The sequence below is a fragment of the Ascaphus truei genome, chromosome 6 (genome assembly GCF_040206685.1).
Source record: "Ascaphus truei isolate aAscTru1 chromosome 6, aAscTru1.hap1, whole genome shotgun sequence".
In the NCBI taxonomy this organism is placed as follows: Eukaryota; Metazoa; Chordata; class Amphibia; order Anura; family Ascaphidae; genus Ascaphus; species Ascaphus truei.
In genome coordinates this window covers 84,910,418-84,935,333 of record NC_134488.1, presented here as the reverse complement: position 1 = coordinate 84,935,333, position 24,916 = coordinate 84,910,418, and the positions used below count along the sequence as shown (strand labels likewise).

The 24,916-nt window shown below is 44.0% G+C and overlaps 2 protein-coding genes across 3 annotated transcripts in view; one reads left to right on the top strand and one right to left on the bottom strand.

Moving 5' to 3' along the window:
* TNFRSF25 (TNF receptor superfamily member 25) overlaps nucleotides 1–17,746 on the top strand; it is a 79,416-nt gene extending 61,670 nt beyond the window's left edge. Inside the window, exons 8-10 of one of the 2 annotated variants that reach the window (XM_075604972.1) lie at nucleotides 13,282–13,301; nucleotides 15,743–15,890; nucleotides 16,897–17,746. In XM_075604972.1, coding sequence (XP_075461087.1) covers nucleotides 13,282–13,301; nucleotides 15,743–15,890; nucleotides 16,897–17,183 — 455 coding nt within the window. In that variant the 3' untranslated portion in view covers nucleotides 17,184–17,746. The remainder of the gene's footprint in view (nucleotides 1–13,281; nucleotides 13,302–15,742; nucleotides 15,891–16,896) is intronic. The other variant, XM_075604973.1, reaches the window with a different exon arrangement.
* A 1,209-nt stretch (nucleotides 17,747–18,955) lies between these two features.
* The window catches only part of ESPN (espin), a 200,939-nt gene continuing 194,978 nt past the window's right edge, over nucleotides 18,956–24,916 (bottom strand). The window contains exons 13-15 of the mRNA XM_075604978.1: nucleotides 23,554–23,633; nucleotides 23,436–23,447; nucleotides 18,956–20,427 (exon numbers count right to left, since the gene is read on the bottom strand). Of these exons, the coding sequence (XP_075461093.1) occupies nucleotides 20,280–20,427; nucleotides 23,436–23,447; nucleotides 23,554–23,633 (240 nt within the window). The 3' untranslated portion in view covers nucleotides 18,956–20,279. The remainder of the gene's footprint in view (nucleotides 20,428–23,435; nucleotides 23,448–23,553; nucleotides 23,634–24,916) is intronic.

Below are 24,916 nucleotides of genomic sequence, written 5' to 3'. Positions count from 1 at the left end.
GCTCAATGGCCAGCGCGTACAGTTGCCCAGACAGGGGGCACCCTTGACGCACTCCCCGACCAAACACAAAAGGTGCCGTCAGGGACCAGTTAATCTTCACCAGACACTCTGCAGAAGCGTACAGCATCTGGAGAAAGCCCACAAATTGTGGGCCGAAGCCAAACGCCCGCAGGGTCTGCATAAGGTAACGGTGATCCACTCTGTCAAACGCCTTCTCCTGATCTAGGGACAGGAAGGCGAGTGATAGACCAGTCCTCTGCGCGTAGTGCATCAGGTCCCGGACCAGAAAAATGTTGTCATGAATGCTCCGGCCTGGGACAGTATAGGACTGGTCGGGTGAATCACCGGTCGCCAATTAGAGATCTGACGGAGATCCCCCTTCTTCGGCAGCAAAGACAGTATTGCCCGCCGACACGAAAGTGGCATCTCATCGATCTCCAGGGCTTCGGCTAGGACCTCGGTGAAATCAGGTCCCAGCATCTCCCAGAAAAACCGGAAGAACTCCACAGTCAGCCTGTCTAGCCCCGGCGCTTTTCCGCGGGACATGAGACTGAGGGCTTCAGAGAGCTCGGCCAGAGTCAAAGATAACTCAAGCCGCTCCCTTCCATCCTCACCGACCGTGGGAAGCCCCTCCCATAAGACCCTGCATTTATCTGGCTGGATGGACTCCGGAGAGAAAAGATCTACATAGAATCTCCGGGTTCTGTCCCGGATGCTCTCCGGGTCAGTCAGAGGGGTACCGTCCTCTGCCAACAGGCATGTGATATGTCTACGGTTTCCCCTCTTTTTCTCCAGCGCGTAGAAGAGGCGCGACCCGCGATCCATCTCTCGAAGGAAGTTGATGCGGGATCGCACATACGCCCCCCGAGCTCTCCGATCTTCCAAGTCCCGGAGAGCGTACTTCCTCTCCACGTACATACTCTGCAGGTATTGGTCTCCCGCCACAGACAGCCGCTTCTCGAGATCGAACACCTCCTCCCTGAGGGCCTCGATCTCAGCATCGCGCCGCCCGCTGGCACCTCTGGTGTACTCCTGACATACGAGGCGCAGATGAACCTTGCCCACGTCCCACCACTGCTCTAACGTGGCAAAGTCTGACCTGCAACCTCTCCAGGCCATCCTGACTATTCCGGTCCTTCCGAGCCTCGAGGGTACAGTTAAAATCACCCCTGAGCACCACGTATTCGTCCGCGTCGACTGTCTCCAGGTATTCAGACATTCTGACGAAGAACTGCATTCTCAGGGGTCTGGTGGCAGGAGCATACACGTTCAGGAAATTAAACGTGTAGTCCTCGTGTCGGACCCTGATATGCAACAGGCGACCTGGAACAACAGCTTTGGCAAGCAGCAGCTCTGGTTGAAAGGACTCAGAGAACAGGGTCACCACCCCACTAGATGTTGAAGTGAGATGGCTGAAGAAGACACTGCCTCGCCACTCCAAATGCCAGCTGGCTTCAGCCTCTGGAGTGGTATGGGTTTCCTGCAGGAAACTCACAGAATACTTCCCCTTCTGCAAAAAGGAGAGTACCTTGAACCTGCGAAACCCATCCTTACAGCCGTTAACATTTAGCGTACCGATGCTTAACGCCATTGGTAATCAGGAGTTTTTTGGTTCCCCACAGGTGCTCAGGGTACTATACCCCGAGAAGCCTTTACGTGGTCTCGCATCACTTTTTCAAACTTCAAGACACGAATATGGATAGCCCCGGAGATTTTGGCCTTGTGGTTGGCCCTGATGTAAACTCCGAGAGAGTGGAGAATGACCGATGCATCTTTCCACTTCTCAAGGGCCAACTTCACCTTCAAGTTTTTATGCTTGTGGAGGGTATCCTCTAGGAAAGCATCTAGCTCCTGGGCAGGGATAACAGGGGTCAAAGAGTCCACCGACTCCACGGTGCCAGAAGACTCCTCACTGAGCCCCCACTCCCCAAGCTCCTCTTGACTGAAAGGCTCAAGACCCTCACCCTCCCCTGCGGGGGTCTCTCTCAGTCCTAGAGTGGGTTCCCCCTTCGGTGTTTCCACGAGGGGGTCCACTAAATCCTCCACTTCCAACCCTGGGGTAGGATTTTCAGGGGTATCTGGTGGTGGCATGGCAGAGGCAGCGGTTTCTGGAGTGACCTTGTGAACAAAAAAGGTACCCATTACCCTCCTGGTCTCCTCTATCGCCGTGTAAGTAAACGGAATGTTAGGGGCATCCGCCTCAATCACGGGAGGGCACTCTTCTTTAGGCACCCCAAGGAGAGAGTCAAGCCCGACAGTCATCTCTGACAAAGACCAAAACTCCCCACTAAGAGGGCTCACGTCAGATAGCCTCCAGTTGAATTCCGAAGTGCTCACTAAAGCATCCCTACCTACACCTGCCTCCCCCTCTCCATCCTCAACCATGGGGGTCAGCCCTAGCCCATCCCCTACTTCTGGTGACGCAAAACCTGACTCCGCCTCAGGTGCAACACTCGAAGGCGGTACAGCCGGAGGGGGATCTTGGCTGGCTCCGAAGATAGGTGCATTCGGCATGGCAAATTCACCGAAGCACAATTCTCCTGGGGATGTTCTCCAACCGGGAGGGGCGTTGAGAGGCACCCCAACGTCTATATCTATGGGCAAGGCCTCATGTTTCTGAGCATTTTGGCCTTCCACCCCAGAGACGCCGGGTACCTTCAGTTGTATTCCCTCCAGAAATTCGGGGGGGGGGGGGGGGCTGTACATGTGTGGGATCCGGTTTACACTGGCTAATCATAACCAGTGGGCCGGACAGGACCACCTTGTGCGGAACTGATGTTACGTTCCGCTTCAGAGACTTCAGAGGGTGAACGTAATCCTCTACCTCCTCAATCACCCTCTTATTTGTTTTAAATTTGCTCTTTCTGGGGATTGATTCCCCAGGAGAGAGTGCCGCTACCTCCATAACAGGAGCTTCCTCCTGCTCCCCCACACTCTGTACGGTGCTTAAATTGGGGGTAAGGTGTTCTTGGGGGGGGGACAGCGACAACAGAGGGTGACTGTTGTGGGGTGACTTTTCCTTTCTCCTTCTTTGTAGGGGGGAGAGGTTCAGATGTCACTGTTTGAGATGGGCCAGTGACATCTTCTGTGGTCCCAGGGGGGGCCTGGGCCCTCAAGGGCTTTCCTTTCTCTCTTTCTTTGGGGGAGAGGTATAGATGTCACCGCCCGAGATGAGGCAGCGACATCTGCTGTGGTCCCAGGGGGGGGCTGGGCCCTCAAGGGCTCTGCTGCAGTGGGCGCAGTGGCACAGGGTATTTCCTCCCGGGGGGAGACAGTGATAACAGAGGGTGGTCGCTCCAGGGCGACCCCCTCTCCTTCTCTCCGCTCTCCAGGGAGAGGTGCAGAAGTCACTGTTCCAGATGGGACAGCGACATCTCTTGTGGTCCCTGGAGGGCCCTGGGCCCCTGAGGGCCCTGCTGTGGTGGGCACAGCGGTACGGGGTGTCTTGGCAGAGAGAGGGGCGGGTGTAGGAGTTGGGATAGGTCCTCTGTTCCCTTTGGGGCAACCCCTACGAGTGTGCCCCAGCTCTTTACACAGATAACATCTAATCCCCTCCGTGCCATAGAACACTGTGTACATTATGCCCTCGTAGGGCACCCTAAAAGAACCCTCCACAGATTCTGTGCTCCCCGGCAGAAGCACTTGTACCTGCCGCCTAAATGAGAGCACGTGCCTCAGCGCTCTATCCCTGCAGCCCAGTGGAATTTTTGTTATGGGAGACTTAATGTCTCCCAGGACTTGCAAGTGCAGCTGCATGAGGCTATCTGGGATGAAGGGGGGCACATTGGAGAGAATAATCTTAGTGCCTAACCCCTCCATGGGTTCTACGGGGATGTAGGTCCCTCCTACACTGATGCCTTTCTGCACCAGGGTGTGCGTGGCAGCCAGCGTACGGAGGAAGAAAATGCCTTTCCCGTACATCTTGCTGGCCGCCACCACAGCAGAGGGACCCACAACGTCTGCCACAGCCCTAACATAAATCTCCATGCTAAGGCCAGGTGACATTGGGCACCTCACCCCAAGCTTCCTGCTCAAACAGGGCGTGGACTCAGCATTGTTATTACTGGGGTCAACGCCTGCAGCTGCCACCTGTGCCCAAATTGGAACTGGGACTGCAGGGGTTAAACTGACAACAGGAGCTGGGGGAGGTGTAGCCAGGGCACTGGAAGTACCATAGGGCTGTGGTTATTGCTCCTAGGGGCCCCAGTTTTTGGAGTTCGATGTCCAGGTGTGGCCCCTGTTGCTGCACTAGTCCTATTCCCCCCAGGCATGATGAAATAAGCCTCTAAGTAAGGGGATGAAATAGTGCTTAGGGAGAGAGATGCAGAGAGGTAACTGTCCCTTTAAGAACCAATTAACTATCTCTCTGCACAGGGAGGGAAAGAAAACAGCTTTTAAAACCTGCTGTAATCTTCTCTTTCTCCCCTTAATTATTTAACTCTCTCTTTCAAGAAACCACACCACAAAAAGAAGGTCTTAAAGTAAGACACAGAGCTCCCAATTGCAAATGAAAAAGAAAGAAATCAGGCTTAAATTAAAGTGAAAACTGGAAGAAAAAAACAACCAGAGGTGGGGGGGGGGGGGGAGGTGAGAGGGGTTGAGACTGCAGTTCCAGCAAGCTAAAGTGCAGCTTTGCTGGGTTGAAATACAGCAGCATCTGGGTGAAAACAAAAAAACGGTTTTAAACCTGAAAAAAACACCCAAACCCTCTACAAAAACCACTGTATACTTACAGTATAATCCCCCACAGATCCACACCAAAGTATACCAAAAAAGAAAGAATACAACCTGATTCTTCAGCAATTGCCTGGGAGCTCTGAGTGGAAGAGAAGCAGGCTCCAGCACAGCTACACACAGGAAAACAGGGACTATGCAGAACCCTTCCTTTACCTCTGTAAGAGGGGAAGAACTATCATAGGTCATGTTCCTGCAGCAAATGAAAAGACCTCCCAAATATTCTGTGTGCTGTTGGAAATAAAGCCGTTCCTGTTTTATAATATACTCCTGCCTGAGACTGCAATCAATCAGGGGGAATATCAGAGGGTTCTCCTGCAGGGATTGCCTCCAGCACTCCTGGAGCCTGCAAGAGATGAAGGCACTGCACCATTGAGAAATGAACAACCATCACCCTAAAAGCCTGCCCTGTCATCCCCACTAACGGCGGAACCTCAGAGCTTCTGTGAACCAGCAGGTAACCAGCACATGACACCCTGTAATAGCGCAACCTCCCAGAGTGTGGGAGAAAACCTCTTACACTTCTAATTTAAATTTTATTTTGGGTGGCTACATTTTTCCTAACACACATTCAAGTGGAGCTGAATAATACATTTCAAAAGAACTGCACAGGTAGTCGTGTATGCAATGTCACATAGGTATAAAGTGGAAATCCACACCAGGATTGCCCAAATTCCCAGAAGACCCTAATCAAATAGACAGCCAGCAACTTTGCAATGAAGAAATCCTTGTAGCAATATCAGCAGCACTGCAAGGACGAAAGCTATTTACAACCATTACAGCAGCACCAGGCATGAATTTAGTTTATAGTGGCAGCACTTCCAGGGAAACAGATCAACTTTGACTCAGGCCCTCATTCTCGCCCGTCTCGATTACTGTAACCTCCTGCTGTCCGGCCTTCCTGCCTCTCACCTGTCTCCCCTACAATCTATACTAAACTCTGCTGCCAGAATCACTCTACTCTTTCCTAAATCTGTCTCAGCGTCTCCCCTCATGAAATCCCTCTCCTGGCTTTCTATCAAATCCCGCATCTTGTACTGAATTCTCCTAACTTTTAAAGCTTTACACTCTTCTGCTTCTCCTTACATTTCAGCCCTAATTTCTCGCTATGCACCATCCCGACTCTTGCGTTCTGCTCAAGGAGGTCTTCTCTCTACCCCCTTTGTATCTAAATCCCTCTGTGGCAGAGCTGGAGGAGCGCCATGAGGATAGTGAGAACCGGGACAGAAGAAACAACTTACGGGTCAGGGGAATACCGGAAGAAATACTGGACCCGGATCGGCTAATTAATAGATGGATGACATCTATCATGCCAGGGAAGACCGAGGCTGAGTTAGTCATGGATCGGTGTCACCGAGCACTGCGGGGCCGACCACTGCCCAACAACCCTCCAAGGGACATAATACTCCGCCTACATCATTTTACCACGAAGGAGGAGATCTGCCGGCTGACCAGGGCTACACCGCTGGTGCCGTTTGAAGGGATCGAAATGGCCATATTCCAGGACATTTCACCAATCACCCTAGCGCGAAGGAAGGCCCTCCAGCCCGTTACAAAGCTATTGCGGGACAAGGAGATAAGATATAGATGGGCCTTTCCATTCGCGCTGGTCGTAGTACAGAATGGCCGGACACAGGCACTTAAACACATATCTGACGGTCCCGAGTTCCTGAGGAGGCTGGGGCTCCCTGACATGCTGCAGCTGCCGGAGGCCCCGGAGGCGTGCTCTCCCCGACCCGCTGAGTGGGAGAAAGTGGGCGCAGCTAACGGTCAGTGGAGGGGAAGGGCAGGACCCTCGAGACCCGTCTGAGGCTCGGGACTGCTGCTGCTCTGAGTTGCCTGCCTCTGGCCCTGACTCACCCCCTGACTGGCTGCTAAAGTTGAATTGGGAAGGCCATGGTGAATGGCTTCCCCCCCCCCCTCGGCCTGGCCTCGTCCCCTTCCCCTGGAATGCGCTCGCCGACCCGGCTGGATCAGCGGTGGCGGAAAAAGAATCTAAAGAAAAATCTCTCCCACTTACCAAGATGGCGGCCCGGCGGTACACGAGGGACAAGCGGGGGAAGAAGCGCGAAAAGGCAATGGTGGAAGATGTTTTGACGCGAAGTCAGAGAGCTCCGCTCGGCTCCGCCCGCAGGACACGCCTTCCCCCTCTGCTGCTCGCAGGCGGATATGAAAGCGCAGCCATGATGACGTCAGGAGGCGGGGCCGCACGGAACCTGGGCGATCCGGAAGTGACAGCCGCGGAAGCGGGTCAGGTTCACAGGAATAGCTGGACAGAGGCCGGAGAAGCTCCCAGGGGGTGCGCGAATTCCCCCGTAGAGGAGAACGAGAGGGAACTTGGGTCTCGCCACCGCGGCGGAAGAGAGACGGGTCCCGGGACTGGCTGCGGCCCTCTGGCCCAGAGAAATTGCAGCTAAACGTTTGCGGTGGGGGGAGAACAGGGGAGGGGGGGGGGAGAACAGGGGACAGTAATAACAATAATAATATCAATAATAATATTAATAAAATACACACAGAGCGGGGGCTAAAGTGGGGATACAGCGGGGGTATAGGGGGGGGATCAGGGAGTAGGTATACCTATATAGCAGCGGGTATTAGAATTCCAGATGGAGGTGGGGCAGCTGAGGCAGGGCCATCCGAGGTACCGGCCTCGTTATTTCTTCATAGTTATACGGGTTGAAGAGTGACACCTTTCGTAATACAGCGCAGTTAACTATGCAGTTGAGCTACAAAGGGGCTACTCACTAGTTAATTTGGGTTAATTTTTATCTAATGCTATAGTTAGTTTAATTGACAGTTAGATAACGTTGCGTCGCCGGCGGGGGGGGCAGATGACTGCCCTCGTCCCCGCCTGTTGGCATGTGCCTTTGTGACTGGGCTGCAGTCCTATACCACAGTCCAGTCAAAGACCTGAGAATGCGTGGGCAGGAACACTCCCCACGAGCCTGGACAGGAGGGAGGGTGAGTCCAAGGTGTGACTGCTATTCCCGGGCAGCAAACCATAGGTCACCTAGGGCCAAATTGGTTTCATGTGTGAATGTTGTGTGGATCTGTGTTGTTTGTTTCCCCCCCCCCCCCGTGTTTCCCCCTCCCACCTCCAGGCTCCCTCAGAGGAAAGACAAAGGCAAGACGGAAACAACACAGCTGTTCCTGGCGTTCTACGCGGTCACGGGGCACGGGTAGGTCATGTCCTTCTGCTACATACCTAGACTCCATATACACACACACATGGCACTGACGTTCATTTCACAAAACGTTAAGGGCTTCAATTCCCCACAAAAGCGTAGAATCGCCTTTGCAGAATTTAAACGCCGGAAAACGGATGTTCTCTTCCTCCAAGAGACACACTATAGCTCGAGTAAAAACCCAGGGTTCATAGACAAAAACTTCAGACGATTTTATCTCGCCTCAGCTAAAGAAAAAAAAGTGGGGTTGCTATACTATTTCATAATCGAGTCCCCTTCGAGGTTGAACAAATAAAGCGTGATCCAGAAGGTCGATATATCATTCTAGTGGGTCTTCTACAACAGTGCAGGGTGACTTTAGCATGCGTCTATGCCCCATGGTGAGCGTGATCCCCAGTTCTTCGACGCATTTTTTCTCAAACTCCAAAGGTGGGCAGTAGGAAACGTTATTGTAGCGGGTGACTTTAACAAAGTTATGGACCCCCGCATAGATAGATCACCTAGACATGAGAGGGAAAGGCAGGCAGGGGTTACGACACTGCTGGAGGAGCTACGGAGAGGCTGTCTGGTGGACATATGGCGGGAACAACACCCTGGCGAGCGTAGCTATTCATTTTACTCACACCCCCACGACAGTTATAGCAGGATCGACCACTTCTTTGTTTCGAGCAGAATTGTCCCCCAAATCTCCGACACTATAATTCATGACATTACATGGTCGGACCATGCATCAATAGAGCTGAGATGCACGCAAATCAGGCCGATTAGCCCCGGAGCAAATTGGAAACTAAACGAATCCCTGATTAAGATCCCAGAAATTGAACAGACAGTTAAAGATGAGATCAGGCAGTTTTTCTCACTAAATACGGGTAGTGTGGACTCTCACATCACGCTGTGGGAAGCCCACAAAGCCACGCTGCGAGGAATATTGATCAGCCTAGCAGCAAGACGGAAAAAGCTAAGGGAGGCCAAATTGACTCAGCTATTTAAGAGGTTTCATGAGCTCTCTACACTCCATAGCCGATCAGGTAGAGGGGACATTTTAAAGGAGCTGCAGGATGTAAGGATAGAACTTAACCTCCTCCTCACTTCCCGGGCCGAGAGAGACCTGAGCTGGACAAAGAGGGAATTCTTTGAGAAAGCCAACAAACCTGACACCATGCTAGCTAATCGGATTTGCAATAAGCAGCCAAATTATAACATCCAGGCAATCAAGACCAAATCAGGAGATATGTCCTCCAACCCCAAACGAATAGTGGAAGAGTTTAGACTTTTTTATGAGCAGCTATATAACGGGGAGAAGGTTGCACATAGCACAAAGACTAACACCACACTCCAGTCATTCCTAAGAGAAGCGGATCTCCCTAGGTTGAGCAGGTTGGAGCACGAGGCAATTCAGAAGGATTTTACATTGGAGGAATTGATAGGGGTTATTAAGAACCTAAAACCCTCTAAAGCCCCAGGCCCCGATGGATTTTCCAATCTATATTATAAAAAGTTTGTTGGGAGTTTAGCGCCGCATATGCTCAAAATGTTTAATGGGGTACTGTCGGGGGAACCCTTCACGGCCCACATGCTCCAGGCGTCGATATCCTTAATACATAAGAAGGATAAAGATCCCACAAATTGCCAAAGTTACAGGCCGATATCATTAATCAATTCGGACATTAAAATTTATTCTAAACTACTGGCTAATAGATTGAGTGCGGTCCTGCCAAGGCTTATTCACCCAGATCAGGTTGGCTTTATCAGGGATAGACAAGCAGCCGATAATACCAGAAGAATAATAGATATTATTGATTTCATTAATGCCAACGGGATCCGTGGCATAGCACTAAGCTTAGACGCGGAGAAGGCCTTTGACAGGATTGACTGGCCATACATGGAGTCTACGCTTGGAGCATTTGGGTTCAGGGGGAAAATACTAGGGGCAATAAAAGCATTATACACATCCCGGCGGCCAAGGTAGTACACCAAGGCTTCCCCTCGGAGCTGTTTAATATCAAAAGCGGAACCAGGCAGGGCTGCCCACTCTCGCCCTTGCTGTTCGCCCTATGCGTGGAACCGCTAGCAGCGCACATCCGTAGCAACCCGGACATTTCGGGAATCCAAATTCATTCACAGGAACATAAAGTGGCACTATATGTAGATGACATCATTCTGACACTGACAAGGCCGCTCACCTCGCTACCCAATCTGTTCGCCCTACTGGAAAGATTCAATAGAATCTCGGGTTTTAAGATTAACCAGGCTAAATCCGAGGCGCTCAGTCTGAAAATGCCGAGAGAAATGGAGAAATTAATAGAAATTAATTTTAAATTTCAATGGCAGCCGAAAACAATAAAGTACCTAGGGGTACATCTTACCAAACAGAGCTCCACTCTCTATCAGGCGAACTACCCAAAGCTTCTAAGGGCCTTGACAAAGGAACTCAAAGTATGGTCCACTTACGGAATCTCCTGGATTGGCAGAATTTGTGTCAAGATGAACCTTCTCCCCCGTTTATTATATCTGTTTCAAACTCTCCCAATACCGGTGGTACGATCAGAGATCAAGGAACTACAAAACTCAGTCACAAAATTTATTTGGCAAAATAAAACACCACGGGTAAAAATTACAATTATGCAAAGATCCAGAGAGACCGGGGGCTTGGCAGTGCCGAGTTTGTTGCCATATTATAAAGCGGCCCAGTTATGAGAAATTACCCAGTGGCATGGGAATCCAGATTCGAGACGGTGGGTGGCGCTGGAGAAAGAGGTCTGCGCCCCGCTTGAGATCGAAGATTTAATTTGGTACCCAAAATCTAGATTAAAAGACCTAAAGGACCCTCTGTCCTCCGTGCTCAATTCATTGTCGGTCTGGGAGGCGGCTAAAACTAACCACTCATTAACCTCAAAACACACCTTAATGGCTCCTTTATATGGGAATCCAGATTTTGCTCCGGGGTTAGTCGGTAAAAACTTCACACTTTGGCAAAACAGGGGGCTCCAACGACTAAAGGACCTGGAGGGTCGTGACACCATCAAACCATTTGATCTATTACAGTCAGAAACTGGCATCCCCAACACAGAATTTCTTAGATACCTCCAGGTCCGGGCATTTTACACCAAACAAGTTAACAGACCGCCGCTAGCTAATTTTGAGAAGCTCTGTGGTTGGGGCACCGACACACAGGGACTCATCTCTGCTTTGTACAGGGTAGTGGTCGGTTCTGACAGTGACGGCCCACATAAACCCAGGTTCATGACACAATGGGAAACAGATTTGACGGGGTCACAGGACGAGGACTGGACAGAGATCTTTAAGGCTGCGGCTAGTAGCTCGATCTGTACAACATTAAAGGAGAACTCATATAAAGTACTAATGAGGTGGTACCTCACCCCAGTTAGATTGGCAAAATTCGCGCCGGGAGCTTCCCCGCTCTGCCCCAGGCAGTGCGGGGAACAAGGGGACCTGGTACACATGCTGTGGTCTTGCCCACGACTCAGACCTGTGTGGATACAAATTAGAGATTGGCTACAGAGGATCTTTTTGGGCCTCAAAATTCAGCTAAATCCGTGGGTGTTCCTTTTAGGTAAACCCACGACAGATGTCTAGATCAGGGAACAAATTGATTGCACACTTTGCTACGGCGATGAGGTGCGAGACCGCAGCATTGTGGAAGCAGAATGCAATTCCATCATTAGATAAAATTCGGACCAGAATGTGGTTTGTTTGCCAGATGGAAAAGTTGACAAGTCTGGTCAACGACACTGGCCCAAAGTTTCAAAAAGTCTGGTTGCCTTGGCTGGCACAGACGGACATCCCAGGGGTGAGCAATGCCTCCATCTGGCTTTGATAACAGCAGGTGAGTTCTCCTTGGATGGTAGACAGAAACCGAAGTCGGTCACACATGAGGGAGACAGTAGCCCCGCCACACGAGGACGCTATAGCGGGTTTATTACCTTCCTTCCCGCTACCCGGTGTCCCGGCGAAGAAGATGGGCGCGATACTCGATATGCGGAACAGGCGCGGAGAATATCGAACGCTAGAGATAACTCCTCTGCCCCCCCCTCCACCTCCATACCCTCCTGTCTCCCCTCCCCCATGTTGGTATGAATGGTGTTTGTCCCATGGAAAGCTTTTTACGACGCGCATGTGACAATTGTATGTTATACTCTGAAAAAACAATAAACAGAATGTTAAAAAAAAAAAAAAAATATTAAATAGCATCTCCCACCTCAAAAAAAAAAAAAAAAAACTTACTGCAAAGAATATTTGCACGCTGAAATTAGGCGGAGGATTTCTTTTTAATAAAACTTAAAAAAAACAAAAACATTTCAAGATATTTTTACAAATATTTGCTACTATTGATATGTTTCCCTGGACGTGGAGCCACTCGCCTACACCTCCCTTTCACATATCTCTTTCTATTTCCTTGGAGTAAGAGACTGTGACATCAGTGTAAACAACTGAAATGTGTGCCTGGTGCTCCTGAAATAGTTGTAGGACTTTCTTTATTGGAGTGCTGCTGGAACTGCTACAAGGCTTTCCTTACAGCGGAGGACTCTGAGTAAAATGAGCTGTTTGAGTGTAATGGGTATTGTGCCAATCCAGTTGTGGATATACACTTTATACTGTACTATAATATTCTTAACGTCAGGGTTGGTTATGATGGGGGATGCATATGAATTCTTGTAGAAGTCTGAGCATGTGGCCAACATTTTGTGTGTGTATGAATAACCTGTATAATTAAATAGTAAGAAATACTGTGGAGTTATCTATCAGTTTCCTTGGTTTAAAAGTACAATAAAGGGAATTGAATTGGCAAACACCAATTGGAAGCAATGGAATGTTTGCCTTTCATAAACATATACCTCAATTTAGCAGATGGGAGACTGATACAAGCCAGTTACACTTTGATAAATGACCCCCATGTCTCCAAGATTTATTTCTTCTCTAGGGTCAGAAACCGTAAGTCCACACAGTACATTTTATATGATAAGATAACCATGGTCATTTATCTGAGTTTTCCCGATACATAATTGGTACATCATTGATACTGAATAAGCAGCAGATTTATCAAGTAAAATATTCAATTCAAAGCTATGGTGCATTTTGTTTTCGATAAACCAAATCCTTTTTTTTCACTTCATATTATGGCAATTAATTCACACATAGTGCAATTTAAAATACAAATATAATATTGTAAAAACTGTTTTTTTCGTAGACCAGATACACAATCCTTCAGACATTAACGTTTCTTCAGGGAAAATTATCTCCATGTAAGATCTGTCTCAACACCTAAGCCATTTTGTGTTTTTATTTATTTCATTTGTATGAATATTTATATTAATCTAATGTTCTGATTTATATATTTCAGGTGAACATATCTTCACGCTGGTAAGCTACTGTATATTGCTCATCCTTAGAAACGCAGATACACTGCAGAAAAAATGTGATGGGATATTTTCTGCCTTTAACCGTTACAGGTTTTCCTGGCTAATCTGGGTTCGGAATAGCTATTATATTTTGGGTTTTTTATTCATTCTTTTTGGTTTTCAATCAGACTTTATCAAGTATGACCTGTCAGATAGGCTTCACTGAACACCTCTGCTGCCAGGAGCACTTGTTCAATGTACAGTATATGTGAGGTATAGTTTGTATGCCACTGCCTAAGCTATTGTAATTACCTGGATATTTGTAGGATGTGTAGTCTTATTTTGATTGCAAACCATGGTTGGAGGAGTGTACAGGCATACCCCGCATTAACGTACGCAATGGGACCGGAGCATGTATGTAAAGCGAAAATGTACTTAAAGTGAAGCACTCACTTTTTCCCACTTATCGATGCTTGTACTGTACTGCAATCGTTATATACGTGCATAACTGATGTAAATAACGCATTTGTAACAGGCTCTAGTCTCCCCGCTTGCGCGCAGCTTCGGTACAGGTAGGGAGCCGGTATTGCTGTTCAGGATGTGATGACAGGCGTATGCGTGAGCTGCCGTTTGCCTATTGGGCGATATGTACTTACTCGCGAGTGTACTTAAAGTGAGTGTACTTAAAGCGGGGTATGCCTGTATATCTGTAACTATAAACTTAGCTACTTTTCAGTCAATTGCTTTTCTTAACTTACAGTTGAGCCATGTTTGGAAGCATATATGGAAGGATAAAGGTTGGGTTCATTTTAAGGCTTTTGTAATCGTTCCATGTCAAATGTTTTATGAATGGGGCTCTGAAAGCCTGTCAGATGTTTACCGTCATTGTGTAGCCTACACAAATTAAAGTGCTTACCAGGATTAAAAATATCCACATGTGAACAAGATTAAAAAAAAAAAAAAAGTCAATGATTTATTCACTCAAAGATTTAATTGGACTGAATAAACTGATTAATATAGCGTAGGTGTGTTTGTATTCCTGTTTCCTGATGTTGTCTAGCAACTGAGTGCACAGGAAAATTAAACTTTCAAGGGTCTATGCATTAAACATGTGTTCATTAATAATACATGAAGGATGTGAGTCAGTCCCAAATAATGGTGATTTACAGAACAGTACCTACAGCTTACGGACAGCACATATGCTAAAACAACTAATAATACTTGGAAACAATTTGGCATATATTATTTGTAAACAGTATGATTTCTAGAACACATGGATACAGTATGTGGTCAATAAAACAAAACAATAAATAAATCACCTGCATTTTACATAGTGGGGAAATGGCTGTGCTTATGCTCTTTCATATGTACAGTAAGGAAAATTGACATACAGTATTAAACATTGGGATCTTTTGTACTGTAGAAACAAAATATGAATAAAACCTTCAAAGATATATACCAATCGATGATTACAGTTTTGCTTCCAAATTACATCTTGTGTTCAGGTACAGGTATGTGGGGTCATTTTATAATAATCAGAAATAGTGACTTACAGGAGTGTTTATATGATTCAGTGCCTCTTTCACCTATGTTACTTATTCTTTATGGATTTTCTTGTTACTTCAACAGATACATTTATTCTAGAACAAATTATTATATAAACTTGTTTTAACCCCTTCGGTACCACAGTGACTAGCAACTGGAGTAGGGGATAAAGTACAGAAGTGTTGTGGCTGCAAAACTGGTGGAAAGAATTGCAGCTGATAATCAAACAAAATGCTCCCATTGCATGCCGTAGAATGTCTTTGATAACTGTGGTGCTATATGGTGTGGATGGCAGCTTTTAGTATACTGTATACTAGAGATGGCAAAACCAGCTACAGTATGTGAACCTACAAGAACCTTCCATTTCAAAACCAAATACAAAGCAAAAATCCTTAAGATGTTTAGATCCAAAACCAAACCAACAAATATATTTAGAACCAAAACAAGAAAATAGGCCAATACCCATCTCTGCCGGATATTGAAAACGTGGGTTGTTTCTCACAGTATATTTTTAAATTAAAGTTTTTCATTATTATTATTTTGTTTGGTGGTATTTTTGTTAAACGTTTTAATGAATTTACATTTAATTTGGGCACTTTTTGTGTTATTTTAAAAATTTCCCCCCCATAATTTTGGTAAAAATCCCAAACTAACCAGAACCAAAAACATGAATATTGTTTAGGACAAAAACCATGTCCAAAACACAAACACAAGTTAAGTGCCTTTTACACCCTTACTAAATATCCTTCTATACCTTTAACTCAGTCCTTTTATGGAGCTATATTTGTGAAAGTATATAATACTTGCATACATTGGATGAAAAATAAAAAAATAAACTGTTTTAGTGTTTGTAGTATTTTTATCAAGTTTACTAGAGCTCTAGACATAATCTACATTTATTTTTCTTGTGTTTCCTAGCAAGACTCAGAGAAAATTCCTAATTTTACGGAAAGGTGCCCAGAGTCCGGAGATTTGCAGAAGTCAGCAGATTTGATCATTGACATCCAAGGTGGAGAAAATCTTTCTCCTAACTATTGTGAGTCATCTTCGGCAAACATTTCTCAAGGTAATTAATAACCCTGGAATTGTAAGAATGTTATTTTCCTCTTTAACTCTTGAAATCATATTTGTGGCACCACATGCAAGATTAACTAGTCACTTTGTGGATTTGTCCTGGCTTTATTTTAGCTTTGTTTTATTGCTCATGAAGCCCATTAGAAATATTATGATTTCCACTTTAAATCTATTATCAAAGATTCACCAGTAAAATTTGTTTGTACATTTTTGCACTACATCCAAACTGTACATCTTTGTTAAATCGCACAAATAACATGTAGTTTACTAAAAAAAAAAGGACAAAAACAGATGATAGGGGTGCCCTTACAACTATATAAAATAATTGTAATATAAATATGCCGATTAACATATAAATGAATGCAAAAGTGAATGTGCACAAATACAACCGTGATAAAGTGACAGGATGCTGAAATAGTTAAAAAAAAAAAGTCCAAGGATGTAGAAAACTGGGATCAGCCGTTGCTCAGCACATAGAAAGAGATAATTGAAACAACATAGTGTGATAATGTTTAGGGAAAAATGCACCTAAAAAAAAATATTAATATAGACAAAATAAATTAAAATAGAAAAAAATGAAATCATTGTGCGGGGGCTGCTGCAGTATGCAACATCTGTATATAAAGAAATTCCTCCTTTGGCCTAATTTTCCAGCTGGGAAAGTGGTTAATTGACTTTGAAAGGTTTTCCTGGCTAAAAGCATGCAGCGTGTGAACCAGCTCCAAGATAGTGATTGGATCTTTAACTGGCTCCCATTACATAGTCTACTTCCCATGATAACTTTAGAACCGAGTGTGGTACCAAAGTGCAGACCCCTATTAACAAGCCGTTTCAACACTCCTGCTCTATATTATTAATAACTTTTTCGCTTTGTCTAGTCCCCTTGTTGTCACAATAGATTTCCACTCAACATTTCATAAAATATTCAGCGGTATAAATAAATTGACTCCACCAAACCAGATAAACACTGACATAATGATACTTCTAATTCTGTACAGGTCAGCTTACGTCTGTACTCCAGAAAGGCAGCACTCTGTATGACATCATTGACTCTGTCCCTGTCAGAAGATGGAAAGAGTTAATGAGAACACTGGAACTAGGAGACAAAGACATTGAAATGGTGGAGATTGAGTTTTGCTACTATCGAGATCAACAGTATGAAATGCTCAGGAGATGGTGCCAATTAAGAACAGCTGCTCTGGAATCTGTATACCAGGCTCTGGAAAAGATGAATCTATCAGGGTGTGCAGAAGAGCTTAAAAGAAAGATAGAACATAGTCAATAACTCCAGGGCATTTCTACTCTTGAAAAGCAAGTGGTCTAGCAAGCCAAAAGCAGTACTGTATTAGGAAATAAAGTTACTAAAGTGTGGATAACGCTTGATATCACTGAGCTTCAGTCCCTGAAATGAGTTATAATTATTTTGTGACATTTAAAATAGCATTCTAATGATAATTTACGTTAACATTTTATAGTGATATAAGATCCAGCATCATTAAACCTGGTTGGTTTAAAAAAAGAAGTATCTTTTATAAAGTTAAAGCTACAATGTTGGCATCCGTCCTTTATTTATATGTATGTATACTGTATGTATTTGAACATGGAAAACTAGAGTGTGACAAATATACTGATAAATGAACCCCTATAACGCAGGAGAAATTAGTGGGGAAGTGTAAATGGTGTTTGTGTTGATGTTAATATGGGAGTATAAGTTGTAACAAATGTAATATGCAATGTGCAAAAAAAACAAAACACTGTTTGTATTTTTGGAAAGTGATAACAAATGTCTTTCAATGATGAGACAATTATAATCATAATAAAGCAGTCCAGCATATATAAATGATCCAAGAGCAAGAGATCCCAATTTTATTCAGTAAAGCCTTCAGTATTAAATGGATGCAAATGTTCAACACCTTCAATGAATGTCTACACACCTTCAAATATTAGAGTGCACTCTGAATGGGAGTAAGTTTGCAACCTTTTGTGGATCTGGGTTTAAGATTAAGTATCTGACAGTAAAGCACATTAAGGCCAATTCATTATGTTGCGAAGTCACTTCCCTATTCTGGGGAAGGAATAGGAATAGAATTATCTTTACATTTGCCATTTTTCACAATGCTTTGAAGCTGCTTCTCTGTGCTGGAGAACATTTTAGTCCTATATATTTACTGTAAATGGCGATAAACTCGTCTCCAAAACTGGGAAGCATCTTTACTGCATATTAAGTTGAGGCCCAGATGTAAAGCTTGTTCTGCAGCATGTAACAACTTAAGAAAGAAATGCTTGGAAAACACGTGGGCAGCTAACAATCCTTGTGACAGTCCTGAGAGACAACTTCAGCTATCAAGAGATCCTACTGCAACTCTGCCATCCAAAGCCTCCACTTTCCAGGGTGATGCACGTTTATGATGCCCAGACCGTACTAAGGATAGGAGTTACAGATGGAGACGAGCTTAAGTTTTAATACCTACACAGAGTAAGGCTCTGTTTTACATTATTTGGTTGCCGTTATTAATGTTGTGCAACATTGGATTTCTCTTGCACATATTTATTATAACCTCCTTCAATTTTTTAATATACTGTAAAAATAAGGAATATCTTTTGATTAAGTGACACCAAACACTAAAGAACTTTATAGAAGTATTTTAAATAAGATAACCCAATAACCCACTAGTCTCAATAAAGTATTTCAGAGATACCATTTTCCACAGTCAATTTGCACCTATAGCTAGGTTTATAATAACTCTGATGCTTTTTAATGAGTGTAATGACAAATTGATGCTTTAATATAACACATAGCAATTAGTTTATCAAGCTTAGGATATATACGTCTTCCAACGTGTTAACCCATCTGACATATTAACCCATCTATTAGCATCTGCTTCAAATGAAAATAAATGATTGAGTTTCTTAAATTTGATGCAGAACGGTTAGGCCGATGGAAAGATTACTTGACAAACACCAATGTGAAAGGATATGGGACTGGATAAACGTCATGTGTGCATCACATAGCTCCTTACTCTTTTTGTTCAGATAACCATCACCAAAATGACCAAAAACAGGAGCAAAGTACTTTAATACAGTACATTGATGCCAAAAGATGCATGTTCACAATGCCTATTGCATGCTTGGAACTTGATAAATAGACTCACTCTACAATGGAAGCAGAGAATAATAAATGTAATATGAATAGATTAAATACTATAGATTTATTTTCTTAGCATTTAGACAATATAGAGCTGTATTTTAAATATGCTGAACATAACTTCTAGAAGGAAGCAGGAAACACATGACAATTTGTAGAAAATAATTGCTATAATGGCAATGACAATGAGTATGGCATCTGCGTATATATAATTTATAAACCAAATATGTTAATATCTCTTTACCATATACCTTTTCTTTACAATATGTGTTTTACAACAACAACAAAAAGGATATTGTACACCCAACGCATTTTACATTTCCTAACAGCTAACATTCATTAAACATATTAGTGATTTCTTTATATACAACAATTAAAAATCCACATTAAGCTGAGATGACTTAATGGTTGGGGAGTATCCTTTCCTAATGCTGTCATTTAGTTGTATGGTAAACGAATGACTGAGAGGATTTGTAGTGAGAAGTTTTGAGAAAGCTGCTCAATAGGTTGAATGGAGAAATGTAATACATTTGTTAGAGAGAAAGAGTTTTTTTTTCTGGGAGGTGATTCAGAATTCTTACATGCTATTATCTATTGGTCATGTTTGACAAATTAATTTGAATGACTAAACAATTCGTTTTCAAAGTAAAAAAAAAAGTGTTCAACAAACAAACATGTAGGAGGAGATGCGTTGCACCGAAAATGTGTTCTGATGCACTGCGCCATTTTGTAGTGTCATGTGACAAGCCGGTCGCTCCAGTTTCTTACATCAGGCACAGATTTCTAAAGAAGACAGCTTACGCCACATCCGACCAGGTGCATATTTTTTTTTGCCGCAGACTGAATGCAGAAACAGTGATGTACAGAGTTAAACAATCCCTCCTCCTCCCCCCCCCCCCAACCCTGCCTTGTGACACTCCCTAAACTGGAAGCTCATGCATGAGGGGAAAACATTGCAACAAAGACCTTGCTACATTGATACAAAAAGGCAAAATATGAAAATGACATTTTTGGTGCCAATTTTGCTCCAACATTGCCTTAGTACATAGAGCCCGCAGTACATAGATTCCTCTTGATGGTATAAATCCGACTGTTGCTTACTTTACCCCTTGAGCTGAGAGTTAGATATGTAATTTTGTGCAAATATTTCCAAGGCATCTCCCTATTGAACAGCTCACGGTGAAAATCTAAAATGATAAATTGACACTAAGAGGATGAAACAGAAATACATTGCTACTAATGCTTTGCTATGTCCCCTTTCTTTAGAATAATTTGCCTCTGCCAGGGTGCTAACTTTGTTTCATCATAACCAAGTGTTCTTAGCTTCTCTGATTGTTCCTTCTCTTTCTCTTCCTCTTCTTTCTTTACCTTCTCCTGATCTTTTCTGGAAGACAAAGGCACCATATAAAATTAAAACTCAGAACACAACACATGGAAAATATGAAACATATGTACCCCCCCCCTCCCTATTGGGTTGCTACAGAGGGTTAAAGGGGGAGTACCCTAGACAGTCACCCCTTGTGATAGTCACCTGCCAATTACTACCAGGCAGGAGCTTTGCCCTGCCCCTTTGCTTACCCAGAGACGGGCTGGGGGGGGGGGGGGGTGAGAGGGGTGTCATAAAAGGACAGAGCAGGAGAATTTCAGGAGTAGAGATAGAGAAGATGAGAGTAGAGGTCCAGTTAATTACCTAAATAGTGAGTTACCACTGTTATTATTTTCTAGTACAGGGAAGGTGTACCTATGTAGCGAGGACCTTTGATACGGGAGCTACCATAGTTCTGGGAGCTACAGCAGTATAAAGTGTCCCCACAGCGAGGCCCTTGGAGTAGGAAGGTAGAAGTGGGAGCAACTATATTGAGCAAGGCCCAAGGGGAAGGAGGATATTACATCCCAGGAGGACTGCCTAGTACAGGGGTGCGCAAACTTCTTGAGCTGTGCCCCCCTGCCCGGGAGCCGCAACGTTCGTGCCCCCCCTCTCCAAAGACTCAACGTCAAATGACATCGCGGGTGATGTGACGTCACGTGATCCGCTGCATCATTTAACGTGTGTTGCCATGGCGACGCATGACATCACATGACCCTGTGGCATCGCCGAGGACCCGGCAGAGAACAGGTAAGTGAGTTGCAGAGGCCTCACGCCTCCCTTGGCATTTAATTTATATGCCACGTGGAAGAGTGCAAGGCCTCTGTAACCGCCGCGCCCTCCTAGAAATTCTCGCACCCTCCCAGTTTGCGCACCGCTGGCCTAGTATACAGCCACATGTCCATTCAGATGCCAGTCTCTGCAGGGGTTGCTGCCCTGGTAATAGTACTAGCCATGATACTGTGCACTGATCAGCAGGCCACAGTGTTGGAGCACATACATTAGGCCTGAGCCTAGAGAAAGACAGGGGACCTTCAGCTGGGACCCTGGAAAAAGAGGACTGATGAGAGGTAGTAAGAACAAGCCTCTAAATGTTCTATAATGTTTTGTAATCTATTCCTGAAACCCAAGTACTGTGTCTCCTCACCACTGATCACAAGCAGGTGAGGAAGAAGCTGTATGCTTTGCTAAATAAAGACTTCTTGTTATAAACTACAAAACTCCTGGAGCCCATCTGTACCATCAGCAAGTATGCCCAGCCTGCGCAGACCATCACCCTGGATGAAGGTATGCACCCTGAGTAGCCCCCAGCACACACATGTTGTAAACTCCCTTACAGCCGGGCAGGGAGGTTTACACATACAATAGCATAATCTAGAAAAATGTTATGAAAAAATAGACGCTTAATCAGCAGTATTTAACAAAAATAAAGCCAAATGGAGAAGCTATGTGTGAAAAACTAAGTACACCCTTACTGCTTCCATAGGAATTAAGATGCTAAGTAGCAGACAGGTGCTGCTAATCAAATGCCCTTGATTAATTGATCATCAGCAAGTGTGACCACCTCTATAAAAGCCGAAGTTTTAGCAGTTTGCTGGTCTGGGGTATTCAGGTGTGTGTTAACACAATTCCAAGGAGGAAAGACATCAGCAATGATCTTAGAGAAGCAATTGTTGCTGCCCATCAATTTGGGAAGGGTTATAAGGCCATTTCCAGACAACTTAAAGTCCATCATTCTACAGTGAGAAAGATTATTCAAAAGTGGAAAACATTCAAGACAGTTGCCAATCTTCCCAGGAGTGGACATCCCAGCAAATTCACCCCAAGGTCAGACGTGCAATTCTCAGAGAAATTGCAAAAAAAACAAGAGTTACATCTCAGACTGTACAGGCCTCAGTTAGCATGTTAAATGTTAAAGTTCATGACAGTATAATTAGAAAAAGACTGAACAGGTATGGTTTGTTTGGATGGGTTGCCAGGAGAAAGCCTCTTCTCTCTAAAAAGAATATGGCAGCACGGCTTAGGTTTGCAAAGTTGCATGTGAACAAACCACAAGACTTCTGTAACAACGTCCTTTGGACAGACGAGACCAAAGTGGAGATGTTTGGCCATAATGCACAGTGCCACGTTTGGCGAAAACCAAACACAGCATATCAGCACAAACACCTCATACCAACTGTCAAGCATGGTGGTGGAGGGATGATGATTTGGTCTTGTTTTGCGGCCACAGGACCTGGGAACCTTGCAGTCATTGAGTCAACCATGAACTCATCTGTATACCAAAGTATTCTAGAGTCAAATGTGAGGCCATCTGTCCGACAGCAAAAGCTTGGCCGAAATTGGGTCATGCAACGGGACAATGATCCCAAGCACACCAGCAAATCTACAACAGAATGGCTGAAAAAGAAAAGAATCAAGGTGTTGCAATGGCCAAGTCAAAGTCCAGACCTCAACCAGACTGAAATGCTGTGGCTGGACCTTAAGAAAGCTGTGCATAAATAAATGCCCACAAACCTCAATGAACTGAAGCAACGTTGTAAAGAATAGTGGGCCAAAATTCCTCCACAACGATGTGAGAGACTGATAAAGTCATACAGAAAACGATTACTTCAAGTTATTGCTGCTAAAGGTTGTTCTACAAGCTAATTAATCATAAGGTACACTTAGTTTTTCACACATGGCTTCTCCATTTTGGCTTTATTTTTGTTAAATAAATCATGACACGGTGTATTATGTCATGTGTTGCTGTTCATCTGAGGTTGTATTTACCAAATTTTAAGACATGCTAAGGAACAGATGATTGTTATTATGTCCTGATATGTAAAACCATAGAATTCAAAGAGGGTGTACTTTCTTTTTCACACAACTGTATTTATTATAAGCCATATTTTCAGTTGTGCATTTCCTGAGTCACTTATTTGTGAACAGGATGGACTGTATTAATGCTTCTGGAACGCATCATTATAATAAAGATTATTAATAATTAGCAATACAGTTAATGAGGATAACAGGTAAGTGGGACTCACCGTTTTTGTTCTCTGCCACACGTACATTGGAAAAGAAAAGAGAAAAAATAGTTAACATTAGGTCTCAGAGTCAGATAAAAACATATAAAATAAATGGTTAATCAATACTAATTCTTACTTCTCTTCGTCCATCTTCTTTCTCAGGATTTCCCTACGCCACGCAGGCATGCTCGATAAGCGAGCTGCTTCCTCTTTTTCCTGCAATAGAGAAAAATACAACAGGGCAATTAGACACTTAATGCAATCAAATGAGAAACCTTCACTGGGAAACATGGTGAGAAACCATCCATAAGTTGTGCAGTGTCACATTAATAAAAGTCAGCAATACCTGAAATCAGTTTTTCAACCAGGGTTCCTAGGAACCCTTGGGTTCCCTGGGCATCCCTAAAGGGTTCCCTTAAATTTTCTTGTCCTTTGAAAATTGTATCAAATAACGAAGAATTAACAATGCATCTGATCACAGAATTGCTGTTAGAGATGACTGGGATTCCTCAGAATTTAACGTAGGGTTCCTTAACCAAGAAAAGGTTGAAAACCACTGCCTGAAATTATTAAAATTGTTACACCATATAGAAAAAATACAGTTTGAGAAACTGCTACTTCCAAAAGAGGAAACACATTTTTTAGAAGTGTTGAAAATGAATATTAATTCTTTAGTCAATAAGTAGTTGAACAGAAATTTAAATAATGTTGGTTAAATGTCTTAATTAGGTTACAGAGACACAAATCCATCTTATCATTGAAAATAAATTAATAACACAAAAGCTGTATCACACAGAAAAGAAATTCCACGTTTTTAATAAAAAAGTACTTTCCTGGTCTATTTTTTGGAGATGAATATTGTTAGTCAATACATAAGGCATACAGTAATAAAGTAATAACTGAATAAACAGTACAACATAATATAATAATATACACATAAAACATGAATTTAATCCTATCAGTGGGTATAGAAATATGTTTTATTTATAGGTCACCTTCACCTTTCCATTTTGATCACAGTTTTTAGGTGTTATATATTAAATCATGTAACCAAATGATCATGAACGTGTTACCTCGCGGAGCTGACTGGTTTCACTTTGTTGCAACTTCATGTCAATTATTAAATGAGCATGTGCCACTGACACTAAAAGAGATTGGCATGTCCACCAGTGGCTTATAACTTAACCCTTTCACTGCCAGATGGGCCTCCAACGCACAAAGCAAATTCAATGCAGCCTGTAACATACTGCTGTATTCTGTGTCTCTGAGCATTGTGTGCCAAATGTATTATCTCGAAATGTGGAAAATGTCAATAGGAAGAATTAAAGAGTCAAATGACACATAATTCTGCTTCTCGTCTATTATTTTCTCCCCTTTCTCTGCCACATGTAAGAAAGTGTATTAACAAGTTTATTACATTTGGTGCAAGCTGTCGAGCAGACAGTTTACCTGCATTAAAGCAATTTTTTTCTTTGCCTTGGTAACCAGAAGTAACAGAA